The sequence below is a fragment of the Onychostoma macrolepis genome, chromosome 04 (assembly GCF_012432095.1).
Source record: "Onychostoma macrolepis isolate SWU-2019 chromosome 04, ASM1243209v1, whole genome shotgun sequence".
In the NCBI taxonomy this organism is placed as follows: domain Eukaryota; kingdom Metazoa; phylum Chordata; class Actinopteri; order Cypriniformes; family Cyprinidae; genus Onychostoma; species Onychostoma macrolepis.
The window spans coordinates 4,092,484-4,108,504 of NC_081158.1; the positions used below are offsets into that span (position 1 = coordinate 4,092,484).

Consider the following 16,021-nt stretch of genomic DNA (forward strand, 5'->3'; position numbering starts at 1 on the left):
CCCATGATTTAGTCACGCTAAAATTATCATAGGTGTATATGACTTTCTTATTTTAGACGAACATGTAACGATTACCGGTTTTACGATAAATCATGATAAAATTTCCCACGGTTAGTATTACCGTTTCATTTTTTAATTATCATTAAAACCGTATTCGATTACCGTGATTTGAACATCTCACGATAAATAAATACTGTGCAGCATAAAGCAGAGTTTCAGTAACAGTGTCAGGTGCTCAGCAGCAGAGTAACTTACTTTAGTTTTGAGAGAAAACACGGCACAAAAGCTGCGAGGTTGTAAAAGAGTGCTGAGGGAATTATACAAATGAATTTATGAATGAATGAATTATATGAATGTACCTCTGAAGGTTCTGACCGTCTTCAGAAACAATTCCATGGCATTTGGTTTTCATCTTCGCTCCATGTAATAATAATAATATCTAAAGGAAGTGTTCTTAATCGCAATGCAGCTTTGTCCACCATTCATATGAAATTCTGTATGTAGACCTATAGGAAAAGATGATTGGCATAATTTTAGTTACATTCATGAGACCCATAATAACCCTTTTGCATTTTAACAAACGAGTGACCTTTCCTTTAGAAACACTCTAATGCCTAAAAATGACAATTTATATTTTCCCCTTTAATGTGTTGCATTGTTACAGAACCCGTAGGTTTAGGGTTAATCCTCTCTCCGCTGCAACACTTGTTAGCTAACATTGCCATTAAATTTGTCTACAGACTTTTATTTAACAGCATGGATACTCCGAGGTGTTGACCGCAGTGCTTAGGCTGTTTGTGTTCCTGATATGGGACAAAGAAAACAGAAAATGTTGAACTTCTAGGAAGTAACAGTCTGTAAGTTAAGTGAAGAGTGTTTGTATAGAGCTTTGTTTTATCATGAACCCTGTTGGCATGCAGACTGACCAGCGATGTCAATTCAACAGTAATTGCTTGCTTCTCTTTAATGGCACGTGTGTTTGCAGCAGCGTTCTGACTCGGATAGCACCATCACATCATGACAAGGCAAGGAGTTTCAGCTTCCACGCCGCTCCTTTACAGGTTTTGTTTACATTTTGCCCTTGTCTTTCTTCCAGGGACTCTGAAGACATTCATATCTGACAAATGTGTTTTCCACCCAATACATGCTTCCAGGACTTTCAAAGTATTTCTCCATTTACTGTTTTGTCTTGTTTCAAATGTATGCCTCAGTGACTTGCCTCACTGTTTCTCTCACACACTTATCATTACCATATGATTTCTACGTACATAACAAATGCACTTCTGTTTAGACAGCATAATAACCAGTACTTTAAGATGACTGCAACACATATGGGTGTGTTTGTGAATGTGGATGGTGGTTTTTGGGGAATTTGAGTTTGTGAAGATTTTCTCATCTGTTCACAACTTGATCTGTAAAATCAAACGTGTTGTTGAAAGACCTATATTATATTAGACTTAATTTAGCGGAAAAAATCTAACTTTTACTAGAATGATTTCTAGAATGTGAAAAACTTTGCTACTTATTAATGTTAACCCACTCTTAACGTTTTATTTTTCAGCATAATTCAAATTCAGTGGTAATCCAAATCTCAAAAAAAGAAAAGAAAAAAAAGCTAACTAAAAGGAATTGAATCTGCTGCTGCGACAGGCGCGAATACACATTCAAGCATCACATTCAGTGCAGTCGCGCTTTTTGCTAGACTTTTCCACAAGTTTCTTTTGTAATTATCCAAGTGGATACGAAGGTAAGAAACAGATATACATCTATAGTACATATAATACTGGCTTTGTTTATCTAACATTAGCTTGCTGGCTAATTTTGGCCATTTGCATCAAGTGTTAGTAATAGACTAAATGCATTACTTAATTTGTCATCGATTGTAACGTAATGATAAGGCATTTCTTGTTGTGCAAAGTTGTTTGCTGAATTTCAATTTGCTGAATGTGTCTTTTTTATTTTATTTTTTATTTCATTGGCTAACGTTACAGATTAAAGGGGTCCTGTTATGCTTTTTCACTTTTGGACTCTAGTCAGTGTGTAGTGTGTATGTTTGGGCACCAAAAAGATCTACAGAGTTACAAATCTCAAAGTCCACTCCAAAGTGAGATATTTAGTTTTAAAAATCCCTTTTCAAGAACTACAACGAACGGCTCGTTTGGACTACAAAGTTGATTTCCTCAGTTTGTGACATCACAAATTGGGGCATTAGAATATTATTTAAATAAATCCCGTCTACGGAAATTTGAATGGTTGGCGGGTGGAGAGGGCCGGGGTTGTGGTTCGAAGGCTTGGTTGAGTGTATCAGACAAGACGACGAAGAAGTGCTGCTGTAGTGTCAAGTTTCGTCATGTGGAAACGCTGTTTTTTTCACCCTCGTTCACAAACTTCTTTGTTTGGCCTTCCTAAAGCGGACGCCGTCAGGAAACAGTGGTTGCAATTTATTTTACTCGGTTCCTGAGCATTATAATCCCAATTTGTTTCTGTGTGCTGCGCAATTTACTGACGACGGCTTCCACAACATGAGGGAGTACAGTGCTGGTTTTGCCAAAACACTTTTGCTTAAAGACGGAGCAGTTCCCACTTTGTCTGGACAATCTGATGTGTCTGCATCACAGCCTGTAAGTATGTAGCTTTCATACACGTCATACACGTTAGAGGTTCTGGGACTTGTTTCATTCTTTTCACAACCTAAGAGGTAATATAACACTGACTATTCATAGAGTGGTCAATTCACAATCATGTTTTGTAATATGTAAAGTAATTAATAAATAACTATTATTATTGACAGCAGTGCTTATAGACAGTACCTTTTGAATTTCCTTGCAGCAGATGTTTTCTACCTCGCTGGGCATTTTAACGCAGTTATTACACATGCACCTGAAAAATTTTGTATGTAAATATTTATTGAACAATTATGGAAACTATTTTTATATATTGCTGATTTCAGTACTATACTGCACAATGATGTAATCTGCAGAATTAAAACTTAAATTATGAGACTATGGTGTAAATCAATTTATCTGTATAACATCTAAAACGTGTTTTAGCCCAAACAAAAACAACAATAATGTTACCACTCTGATATGTCTTGCAACATCCGTGCGTGCAAAGGTTCTCCGCGATCCTCTTGATCGAAATTCTCGGGGTCTGACTCTGTCTCAAACTGATATGGCAATATTGACGTCATCCTTAACTATACCGGAGCAGACGGAACTTGCTGCTTTGGCGAGGGGCGGGGCAGTACTGAAACACCATCTAATCTGTACACCAATCACAATGCACTGGGACAGCTAACCAATCACAACACATTTTGTTTTTCGGAAGGCGGGCCTTCATCAAACCCGGAACTAATCGAGCCGTTTGTGTCAGGCTGGGGAGAGAGGTATTGTAATAATGTAAATTATTTGAAAATGTATGCGTTTTTCAAGCCACCAAGCATGAGAGCATGTTCTAGTACACCCCCAAAACAAAATCAAGACTTTGTAAAAGAGCATAATAGGACCCCTTTAAGGAGACTCCTCATCGGTCCTCAGAACACAGACGACCACCAGCTTGAGGGTTTGAGTGCTACAATGGCATATGTTATGCAAAAGTTTACATGTCACTCATGTGGTATGTCCCTGAAAAGCATAAAAAGCTATGTTGACCATCAAATTTTGCACGAAGCAAATAATCATTTTCTATGTTGCTTTTCAAACTGCAAGCACAAATTCATTAAATATACTGCTTTAAAAGCACATGTCTATCATTCCCACAACAGCCCTGTTTCACAGTTGGATGACACATGAGTTGTGATGATGTTAATTGTAAGAAGAAATGCATAGATTTGAGAGATCTTATTGCACACCTCAAAGAACATCTGAGTAGGAATGAGTACAATGCCCATTTACCAACTGCAACAAAACATTTAAAGTGAAGTCATCATTTACATCCCATGTTTCAAGAGCACACAGGAGTGAAACTGGTGTTAATCCTACATTCACATGCTCTGAGCCATCCGTGTCTTCTCAAACTGATCTCAATATAGCTGAAGTGGAACAAAGTGAAAATCAGTCTCAGGTTACTGATGTTAGGTCTTTGTACATGAGAAATTTGTGCCTGTTTTTCATGCAACTCCAGGCAAAATATCTTGTTCCATCATCAACAACTCAAATGATTGCGGAAGAAATAAATGGTTTGAATGACATTTGTCATCAATACACAAAGGACAAGATAAAAGAGACACTTAAGAGTGAATACTCAAACGTCAAATACTGAGATTGATTCAGTTTTTCAGAGTCTTCAGGAAACTATTTGCATGCTTCATGTAGCTGTCTTCTCTCCACTGAATACACTTTACTTTATAAAGATCAAGCACTGGTTCACATACTCTCAGCTGAACAGACGGATCACACAGTTTGCCTACAAGGACTCAGATTGTAAGTCACGTCCCTCTCCAGTGAGTGAAAAAGCCAAAACAATACGTGGCCAAGCATGTGAGAATTGGTGTCTCCTTCGACTTCTGCCAGTCATTATTGGTGACAAAGTTGATCCTCATGACCCAGTGTGGCAACTAGTGATTGCATTGAAAGAACTTGTTGAACTAGTGTGTGCTCCCAAAATCACCACTGGCCAGATCGCTTACCTCAACATTGCTGTGGTTGAATATCTAGAAACAAGGAAAGCTGCATTTCCTTCTGATCATTTAAAACCCAAGCACCACTATCTTCTCCATTACGCCTCATTGATCCTCAAACTTGGCCCCCTAATACGGCTATGGGCAATGAGGTTTGAAAGTAGACACTCCTACTTCAAGAGGTGTGTGAGGAGGACACAGAACTTTAAGAATGTATGCCAGTCTCTCGCAAACCAGCACCAACTCCTCCAAGCGACCCTTAGCTCAAACTCCTTTTCTTCACCAGTGCTGAGAGCAACAAACACAGCTCCGTATCATGCTCAGCTGTATAGTGATGCGGCGCGTAATGCAGTTGTAGCCCACATGGTTACAGAGCCAGATTCTGGATCCAGTGAGGTAAACTTCAAGGGAACCCTTTATAAAAATGGATCTTTTCTCTGCCTAAGACATGAGTGTGATGAGTCAGTCAAGTTTGGTCGGATTGAGCTTGTTTTGATAAAACAAGACAATGAGGTGTGCTTTTTGGTGACACCACACAATTCAGTGTATTTGGCAGAGTATGGACTTTATGAAGTCACACAAGCAGATGAGGATATGCACTGCATAAATGCAGAACACTGCCTAGATTTCCACCCATTACCTCTGTACAGTCTGGACAGACATAAAGTCATATCTCTTAAGCACAGTGTTGTTGATTAGGTTTGAGGTTTGCAGTTATTTTCATTACTAGTCTGATATTCACTAACCAATAACCCATTGTTATCGCCCTCTTGCAGTCATGGATGAATGGGTGAGCAACCTAACTGTATCCCTCAGAACTATATTCAGCCAAGAGGATGTTATAAAGCGAGTGGTGGAGGTGATTAAAGACCTTGGAGTTTGTTCAGCTGAGGACCTGAAGTATGTGGTGGCAGATGACCTCGCAGGAGTTGAAACCAGGAAAGTTATTGTCCACTTTAAATGTAAGTATATTACTAATCCATGCAGCTGATAAAGATTCAGTTTCTGATGAAGTTCTAAGCTGCATGTGTGATCAAGACCTGCAGTGTAAATGCAGCCAAAGTTTCCACCTTCTCATCCACAGCTCGTTGAATTCACACACGGTGTCGTTAACTGACTTGCAGCACCAGTGTGACGAGGCGTGATCAGGAGATAAACTTAATAATATGAGTTAATCTAACCTTGATATTTTACATTCGTCAAAACAAATATGTCTTATTTGTAAAAATATTTATATTTATCAATGTTTTGAACTAAAAAAATATTACTTGAAAAATAAAACAACCTGGCGACCTGGCCACCCCTGTGAAAACATCCTGGCTCCGCCACTGTTTCCTTGATGAATAGAAAGTTCAGAAGAACAGCATTTATCTGAAATAGAGATCTTTTGTAACATTATAAATGTCTTTATCATCACTTGATCAATTTAAAGCATCCTTGCTAAATAAAAGTATTAATTTCTATAATTCTATTAAAAAAAAAATGTAAAAAATTATACCGATTCCAAGCTTTTGAATGGTGTAGTGTATAATGTTACAAAAGCTTTTTATTTCAGATAAATGCTGATCTTTGGATCCTTCTATTCATCAAAGAATCCTGAAAAAATTTACTCAACTGTTTTAAATATTGATAATAATAATTATTATTATAATAATTATTATTTTACTTTCTTGAACAGCAAACATGATATCAGAATTATTTCTGAAGGATCATATGTCTGGATATCAATATATACAAATAGAAAGCAGTTGTTTTAAATAGTAAAAATATTTCACAATATTTCTGCTTTTGCTTTATTTTGGATCAAATAAATGCAGGCTTGGTGAGCAGAAGAGAATTCTTAAAAAAAAAACATTAAAAAATCTTACTGTTCAAAAACTGTGACTGGTGGGTTATATTACAGAAATGTTATATTGTAATGTTTTTTTATGTATCATAATAATAATATATATTTTTTGAGCAGCAAATCAGAATGATCGGGTATTAATGATGCTAAAAATTTTGCTTTGAAATCACAATAAATTACATTTTAAAATACATTCAAATAGAAAACAGTTATTTTAAATAGTAAAATATTTCAAAATTTTACTGTTTTGCTGTACTTTGGATCAAATAAATGCAGGCTTGGTGAGCTGATGAGACTTCTTTAAAAACATTAACAATCTTGTGTAACTGTCGTAGGCCAGTAAGAGCTGTTGCGTGTACACCTCACTCCGCTGATCTCATGAGGCGCTCTAGCGACTGATGCTGGAGGCCATGGTCTTTAGCCTCCTTGTTAGAGCAACCACCTCCCACGCCGGAGACCGTGGTTTGAATCCCGCTCGGAGCGGGGCGAGTAGGACCGGTTACTCTTACTGTTCAAAAACTTTTGACTGGTAGGCCTAGTGTATAGGCAACTTTATTTTTTCTCTTATTTCTAGATTTTAATTGGCTAAGAAATCAGATACACTGCTGGACAATAACCAATAATAATGATTTGTTTATATAGCCTACTACAAACTCTTTTTATCACATAATAAGGCAGAATAGTTTCTATACTGTAATAAATGCTATGTCAATTAGCACTGCATTGTTCATATACTTTATTTATTGCCTGGAGATGACTTGAAAAACACAAACCATATATTGTCGCAATCGTATGTTTAATGTCTTCATGTTTCCCAACATTTCTGTTTTTCATTAAAAACAAGTTTTCATATAGCAACAGCTGGACGCTTTTGTCCATATTAGGAATTTCCTGGTACAACGTTCTGCACAGAGCGCCCTCCGGCTTTGAGTGTGAATGAAACATACACTGCATGGAGTGTTTAGCGCTCCGTGATGTTCATCTCGCCTTATTCTGTGTCCGAATAAAACATCAGGTCATGCACAGACTATCCTGTCTCTTTGAATTGAAATCTATATTTATTCACACCGGCTCTTGAAAACCTGTATGCGAACACACTTGCCCGAAAAAGTGCGGGGTACGAATTTAATGTGATACTAAAAGTGGGGGGGACATGTCCCCTGCGTGATCTACGCCCATGAGTGTGTGCTTTCCGGATTACAGAAACTGTTTTCAAAAATGTAATTACGTGTTAGTGCAAAAAGGTTAAACCTACGCTATTTTTCTTATATGCTTGTTTTACCTTTAGAGTCATTAAAATGTGCCATTTGATTATCAATTGTAGCCTACCTGCTGATGCATTATAAAGTGTATATTATGATTATTTTGTGGCATTCCTTAACAGCTTGACCAATTGGTAAATCATTCCAAAAGGCTTTTATTAAGTGAAATGTTTTTCACACGCATTAAAAGAGTTTAAACGTTCCCAATCTTTTCCCCCTAAATGGTACATTTAGTGGATACAAGGCACTAAGGTTGGAGAGAAAAAACTGTGGAAGAATTGTCGGTGTGTGTATTTGTTTGACCTAGCCTACATTATAATGAAAAAGTCATTATATTTTAGTGTGTATTTAGGTTTTCATGCCATGCCCCCTACATTACCCCTACATGTGGATGTCCTTATGATTCAAATTCAATTACAACACGAATTCCAGAAATGTTGGGACATTTTTTTAAATGTGAATAAAATGAAAACTAAACGAATTTCAAATCACATGAGCCAATATTTTATTCACAATAGAACACAGGTAACATAAATGTTTAAATGGAGAAATTGTTATGCACAAAATGAGCTCATTTCAAATTTGATGCCTGCTACAGGTCTCAAAATAGTTGGGACGGGGGCATGTTTACTATGGTGTAGCATCTCCTCTTCTCGAAACAGTTTGAAGACATCTGGGCATCGAGGTTATGAGTTTCTGGAGTTTTTGTGTTGGAATTTGGTCCCATTCTTGCCTGATATAGGCTTCCAGCTGCTGAAGAGTTTGTGGTTGTATTCGACGTATTTTTCGTTTAATGATGACCCAAATGTTCTCTGTAGGTGAAAGATCTGGACTGCAGGTAGGCCAATTCAGCACCCGGATCCATTTTAAATGAGCCTTGGCCCACAGGACACGACGGCGCTTCTGGACCATGTTCACATATGGCTTCCTCATGATAGAGCTTTAGTTGGCATCTGCAGATGGCACGGCGGATTGTGTTTACTGACAGTGGTTTCTGTAAGTATTCCTGGGCCCATTTAGTAATGTCAATGACAGAATCATGCCGATGAGTGATGCAGTGTCGTCTGAGGGCCCGAAGACCACGGGCATCCAACAAAGGTCTTCGGTCTTGTCCCTTACGCACAGAGATTTCTCCAGTTTCTCTGAATCTTTTGATGATGTTATGCACTATTGATGATGAGATTTGCAAAGCCTTTGCAATTTGACATTGAGGAACATTGTTTTTAAAATATTCCACAATCTTTTTATGCACTCTTTCACAGATTGGAGAGCCTCTGCCCATCTTTACTTCTGAGAGACTCTGAAATCATAACATAAAACCTGTTTCAAGAAAGTAATAAGACTGATACCAATAGACATTACAATAAACAATATTTTATTGATCATGTATAGATAAATTTAGAAATGTTCGTAGATTAAGTAAATCACCATCTTTATTATTGGTAATTAAATGTATTTATGCAATTAATTATTCAGTTTTTATATAGCCTTTTGGTAATTCGATAGTATTGAAGGATGTTGTTTATTTTCTTCATATAGGCCTTATATTTCATAAAATACATATTAAATATCTCTCTTATCTCTTATTAAATTAATGCTTGTGTCCCTGACTCTACACATCAGCCTTAAATAAATTATATCATAAATGTAGGGATGTGATTCATTTAGCCTACATTTTATCATTATTTTGGTAACACTTTATAATAAGGTGTCATTTGTTAACATTAGTTAACTACATTAGTTAACATGAAAAGTACTTTTAAAGTATTTATTAATCTTAGTTCACATTAATTTCATCATTAACAAATACAATTTTTGATTTTAATAATGTATTAATAAATATTATTTAATGGAGCTGAGCTAACATGAACTGATGATGAACAGTTGTATTTTTATTAACTAATGTTAACAAAAATGTATAAATATTGTAACAAATGTATTGCTCATTGTTAGTTAATGTTAGCTAATGCATTAACTAAATATTAACAAATGACACGTTATTGTAAAGTGTCGCCATTATTTCTTAACAAATAGGCAGCATATGAAATTTAGGGCCAGTTTTACTAAACAGGGCAAAATTCACAAATTCACAAATAAAGAATAAAAAAATAAAGAACGTACGTTGAAAAGAACCGGAGGCTAAAAAAATTGCGGTTTTCTACAAGTTTTGATAGAGCTTGCGTGACATCTTTTATTGCCTGTAACAAATTAAAAATAACACGGCTTGGCAAGCGATATGTTACGTGTTCTTCTAGCATTCAAAATAAATTAATATGTGTGGAACAAATCCTCTCTCTTCTGCCACACGCTCTCTGTTCTCTGAGGTGCCTCCTCCAGCAACAATAACGGCAGCCATTTCAAGCACAAAATAGTTTAAGGTGTGCTTTTTTTGGGCGTTAAATAATGGCACAAATACCAGTAATTTGATGAGCACAAAAGTTAGTAAATCTCGTTGCGTGATCATTTGAATATTCTCCTCCCATAAATTTTGTGTCTGAAGGGAAACTCATACAAATGCATATTCAATAAGGTCAGGCGCAAAAATAACTGTGTCCATGCCTAATTCATCACTGAACGTCTTTAGTAAAACCTGACAGCACTGTTTTAACGCCAAAAGATGATTTGCGCTGGTGCAAGCTGTTAGTAAAACTAGCCCCTAATGTTAACAATCAGAAAATTATTGTTAATAAGTTTGTTTTTAAGTGATATTTTGATAACACTTTATAATAACTGCACACTATGAATCATTAGTTAATCATTAGTAAATAGTCAATTCATTATTTATAAAGCATTGTTCCAACATTAATAGGCATTAGTAAGCAGTTTATAAATACAGCTATAAATGTTTTGTTCTTGAGCATATCTATAATGTTTAATAATTGTATTTTCATACTTTATTAATTATCAATTTATCATTTCTAAATTATTACGTTATTTACAAACCAGTTATTTAGGAGTTCTCAGTGGTTCATAAGATCATTTAGAAAGTGTAAGTAAATGATTAATAAACTATTTAAATGTACATTTATAAATCTTATTATTTAGACACATGATAATAGTTGCTCAGTGTGTTAATAAATGCTTTATTAACACATATTCCTGCTGTAATTATAAAACATTTAGTAGTTGCCAGCCATCTATTTTTGTGAGCTCATCTAAAGTGAGGACTATAAAGTGTTACCGATATTTTTAGGGGCTTTTTGCTTTAGGACAGAGATGATGACAGGAAAGCACAGGACTGAGAGAGCGGGGGAACGGGATTGGCATAGGACCTCGAGCCGGGAGCGCAGGTGCACTATATGTCAGCGCACTAACCACGAGGATGGTCAACTCTGCTGACCATCTCTGCCAAGAGACCAGCCCTCCATTTGACCCTGATTGGCCCTGGCCTGAACCTGATGGTACTGAACAAACCGATCAAACTGGTGATGGCAGAGAGTATTACAATCAGAGGAAGAATAGCACGAGTCTTCACAGAATGCGGGTGGGATGGTTTGCATGAATGCTGCGCAACTCAAAAATGTTCAGTGTATCTTGCCCAAGCTATGTTTTGACTTTGATAGTTATCATAGCTGGTTAACTTCAGTATTTACCATCACAGAGATGTGTATAGTGTGTTGTGGCCAGGACATACAGTTTCTCAAGTGTTTCTTAACCTGGATTAGAGAAGAGCACCATTATCATCACAAAAGAGACAATTTGATCAGTTTCGAGATAGTCACATACTAACTATTCATGTTACATGATACTGCAAAGCAGTAATCCCCACACACACAGTTTAACTATACCAAGTGGGTATAAAAAAAACAAAATAGATATAAAAATAATAATCAGCTAAACAATTACACTTGCTATAATTATGTGCAAAGCACATACTTTGTGCTCAAGGTTATCTTAAAAAGCAAAATAATATTCCTAATTTGGGGTAGTAAAAATCCATTTCCAAAAGTTTGAAAAGTTGTAATTACAGTATATTCAAACAAGTTTGTGAAAATGAGCTTATAATTATTATTAAATACAAAATATAAGTACAAGTTTAATGTTCTCATATTTATTTTCTTTTTGTAATGCATTTTTGTAAAGTCAACATTTTTTGTTATAATACTGTTTGTTTTTGCCATGATTACTACTTATTTTTTACTAGTTATATTAAAACAGTAAACATCATAAGTATGTATGCAACCCACAACAATTAAAAAACCAAAACATGCAAAAAATATTGTTTCCATTTTTTCATTCATAGATAATAAGTAAGAGTGCTTTGATATTTTAACCACTGAACTATGGTTCTCTGTTTCCCTTTCCGGTCACCTTATCAAACAGACACAGAAATGTGACAGTGGTTGGTGTGGTCTCATGTCAGTTTCATCTCATAGGCTGAGCACAGGAAACGAGAGCATTTGTGCACAGACTGCCAGAAAGAAAATCATGAACAAACAAAGGGCTGTCCGTGATTACGCTCTGCTTTGTCTTTTGGGTGAGTTGTTATAGAAGTAAATCTCGTTTAAGCAGTTTCTGCTTCTCTCTGCTTGTGCTGGTGTTAACTGCATGTATTGTGTGTAGCGCTCATCTTTCCCGGCTCCAGCAGAGTTTGGGTACTTCAGAACACCTCCCAGGATCTCTATCAAGTGGGGGATACAGCAGTTATACAGTGCAAAGTAGATTCTGATCAGGAGAAAGTTGGCAAGTGCACATTCAAGTGGACTATTCCAGACCCAAAAGAAGACGGCACAAGTGATATACTGTATGCTGAGAAATATGATCAGCGTGTCAGACTGCAATCATTTAATGACACAATCACAACACTGACTCTGAGAAACCTGTCCATCAATGACAATGACAATATCAAATGTACTGCGTTTTGCTATGTGGACGAAACTTTTACTGCCATACGTGGTGAAGGAACTTCTCTTCAAATTTCAGACAAAAAACTTGGATGGGGTAAGTTCTCATTTCGACCTGTATTTTAGTGGTTTACATTATTTGCATTATTATTTTAATGGATACAGTTATTATATACACAACATTTACAATACAAATATCCTATCAGTATAACATTTTTGTTGTTGTACTACAGATATGACAGAAAACACACAGACAGTGAGCACTGAAATGATAACAGGTATACTCGCTCCTCCTGTCTGAAACCAGTTAGACGCAGTGTTTCGGTCTTTTGAGGACACTGCTATCGGTGCATTTTCATCTGATTTTAGAAAAATGTCAGATTCTTGGAGAAAATGATGTTTCTTTAATGGTTTCAGCTGGATCTGACGAATCGCAGTCATCTCTGTCGTGGATCAACATTCTGCTCATCAGTATAAATATCGTGGTGTTTCTTGTAATCACTTTCATCTGTATTTCTCTAGTAAAATTCAAAACGAAATGGATGGACTAATTTTGCAAGCCTCTGATGCTTAGCATTACATAATAGTGTACTTAATGTTAATGTTGTCTTGTGGCTTTGAACACACACACACACACACACACAATATATGTATGCATGTGCAGAGCATTGAACCACTTCCTTTTTCAAATAAAGGCCTGTGACAGACAAAAAAGGAGTGTATTTTTTTTGTAAGCCATTATGTAATATTCTGTAAATCTGACTGCTTTATTTTTGTATATAATATAAAATCATATCATAAGCAGCATATACAAATGTGGATAAATCCACTTTTTCACTAGACTTGTTTGTTGTCTGAGAAGCAAAAAACAATCTTAAGAAAAAACACCAGCGTAGTTTTTGGAGTAAACTCCTGTGTTTAGCACTTGTGTCAAGGAATATTTTAAAAGAAACTCAATCTGATTTTGCCCCCTTTGTATAGATTTATGTCCAAACCATATGCAAACTGAGTAACTGATGTGTAACTCTTGTTTTCTTAGTGTGTGATACGGAGTTCATGGGTTTAAGTTGAATTGCTAAAATACAATTTCAAATTAAATTGTTTAAATGTGAAGAAAGCTCTACTCAGTGTTGTTGAAAATGGTAAAAGGCCCACTCGTAATTATTTGTCTGACAGTGTTGAAAATTGTAAAATGTTTAAGATGACTTCATTTTCTGCAGTTGTAAAAAAAATATTAACCAGTGTTATCACAGTATATATAATCTCTTCTGGAAGCATTTTCAATACTTAAATCCATTAACATTACTAACCGTTTCAGCTAATTGTTGCAAACATGACCAAAATATCCAAGCATACTGCAGAAAGTTTGCATACTCGCTGACAATACAAACGCACAATATAATTTACTGCATATAACTACTATTACTACTATGACTCATTTTATAATTATGGCCTATCCACACACATGCATAAACAGGGAAAAAACTACTTTCCATTTTTGTTAGCTTGATCCATGAAAAGTTCATGCATGACTTACTATTACTTTAAATATTTTTTTTTTCTTTTTTTTGGACAAAGGGCTTCTCCCTCAAATCTGGTTACTATAATAGTAAAACAGATAGATATATCTATAGACAGGCCTGGTCTTAAACTGAAATAATTAGCATCATTTGAATAATATCAACAACAGACAGTGCTGATGTAACATTTAAAGAGTGTTTCCTGTATGTGTACTTTCCCCAACCTCAGGCTGCTCAGCCTCATTCTCGCTGTATGGTGTTAAAGGTTCTGATCAAAAGATGAGTTAACCTTAGAAAGAGGGTATTTTAGTGTTTACTCAAGCATGTTGCCATCGGCGTATTATTATTTGTGTGCAGTGTAGATGATTGCATGCGATGTAAAGTCAAAGCTCACGATTTATGTGCTCACACTATACGTGTGAAATACTGGGGTTGTGCTTGTGCAGACGATGACACCGTACGGACGATAGCTAGAGATAACTTTAAAAAAAAAAAACTATCGGTGATATCGTGAGGATTCGGCATTTCCAATTAATGTATTCAATTATTACTATTATTTCTGTCAGGATCACTATCGTCAAAGATGATTGACAATTAGCATATAGTTTGGATTGGTGGTATGGTTCTGTTCTGGTCAAGTACTCCCTGTGCATGCATGCAGCCTAGCATAGATAAGAGCAGCGATAACCCCCAGAGTAACCAGAACAGAACCAACGAAAGTATGCAGATTTGTTAAAGTTCAGTAATTTTATGTACACATTTTAGAATTAGTCTGATTCAAAAGAGAGTCAGAAGCTGGATCCTGACTGACAGAGGAGGAGCTGGGGATGGAGGAGGGTAATTAGTAGAGTTGGGGTACTCGGACTCGAGTGCAATTATGAATGAACTCGAACTTGTCACGGACTCTGACATTTTGAGAAAAAAAAATAGACAATGTTACTTGCCTTCTCGGCACCACACCAGCAGGCAGCAGTAACGTTAGACTTGCGCAAAACTTAAATCCCCGAATTTGGCGCCACACATCTGCACACAGCAGCAGACCATGTCATCGAAGTCCATGTCATCGAAGTCAGCAATAATTAGTTTTGCTTATGAAAATCGCAAGGAATTTATTTGCAAGGCATCCAGTAAAAAGAAGCACTCGGCGGACTGCAAATTTTGCAAAACAAAAATTACTGAGGTGTCGGGGACAACTTCAAACTTCTACCGACATGTTGAAAGAAAGCATAAAGAAAGGTATGTTGATTATTGCAACCTTTAAATACCAACGTAATCCCAATAACATTAGCTTACTAAAGCTGGGTGATTTGACAATGTCAACAGAATATAGGCTAATATACATATCTCGGCATGCAGCGCTTGACATTAATGCCCGCTAACTGCGGGTGGATTTCAGCAGCGGCTTTGAGGCTCGTGCAGCCTGTGTGAGAGAAATGAGCACAACAACACACACAAACCCACAGAGGAAACATACTGCTGTAAAAATTCAATTTATATATATAGTTAACATTATATCGACAAAATAACACAATCCGAATGAGGACGATTGCAAATTTATTCTGATTTTATACAAGAGTTAAATAAACAAGTCGTTAAAGGGACTTACATTTTAGACACAAAATACTGATGACTCTTTTTGCTGTTTTTATTCATTAATTCAAGAGTGCCAGAAAGACCAGAACAGTTGTGCATCTGATCTGAGCAACATAACATTTCGTTGTTGAATGATTGTGTGTTTTTGAAGGAATCGGGTCAATGATGATCCATTCGTAAAGTCCGGCTCTTGCTTCGTTCTTGAATGAATCATTAAGACGAGTGGTTTCCTGCCACCTACTGGCAGTTAACTTTTATATTTTGACCTATTATTGCATTTTCAAACATTTTAAATTTCTATTTTGAAAATGGTAGATTTTGAAAAACTCGTTATGAAA

The 16,021-nt window shown here is 36.2% G+C and overlaps 1 protein-coding gene across 1 annotated transcript; it reads left to right on the forward strand.

The window, feature by feature from the left end:
- Window positions 1–11,166: 11,166 nt before the first annotated feature.
- LOC131538406 (uncharacterized) lies at window positions 11,167–13,701 on the forward strand. Its single transcript, XM_058772277.1, has 5 exons — window positions 11,167–11,210; window positions 12,103–12,203; window positions 12,290–12,667; window positions 12,804–12,848; window positions 12,988–13,701. Exons 2-5 carry the CDS (start codon window positions 12,155–12,157, stop codon window positions 13,119–13,121), a joined length of 606 nt encoding a protein of 201 aa, XP_058628260.1. The 5' UTR covers window positions 11,167–11,210; window positions 12,103–12,154; the 3' UTR covers window positions 13,122–13,701.
- Window positions 13,702–16,021: the final 2,320 nt, after the last annotated feature.

Excerpts from the sequence above, each read along its gene's own strand:
- LOC131538406 (XM_058772277.1), top strand. The coding sequence starts at position 12,155 with ATGAACAAACAAAGGGCTGTCCGTGATTACGCTCTGCTTTGTCTTTTG. Across the intron at positions 12,204-12,289 it reads CGCTCTGCTTTGTCTTTTGG|CGCTCATCTTTCCCGGCTCC; the intron begins GTGAGTTGTTAT and ends TATTGTGTGTAG. Across the intron at positions 12,668-12,803 it reads AGACAAAAAACTTGGATGGG|ATATGACAGAAAACACACAG; the intron begins GTAAGTTCTCAT and ends GTTGTACTACAG.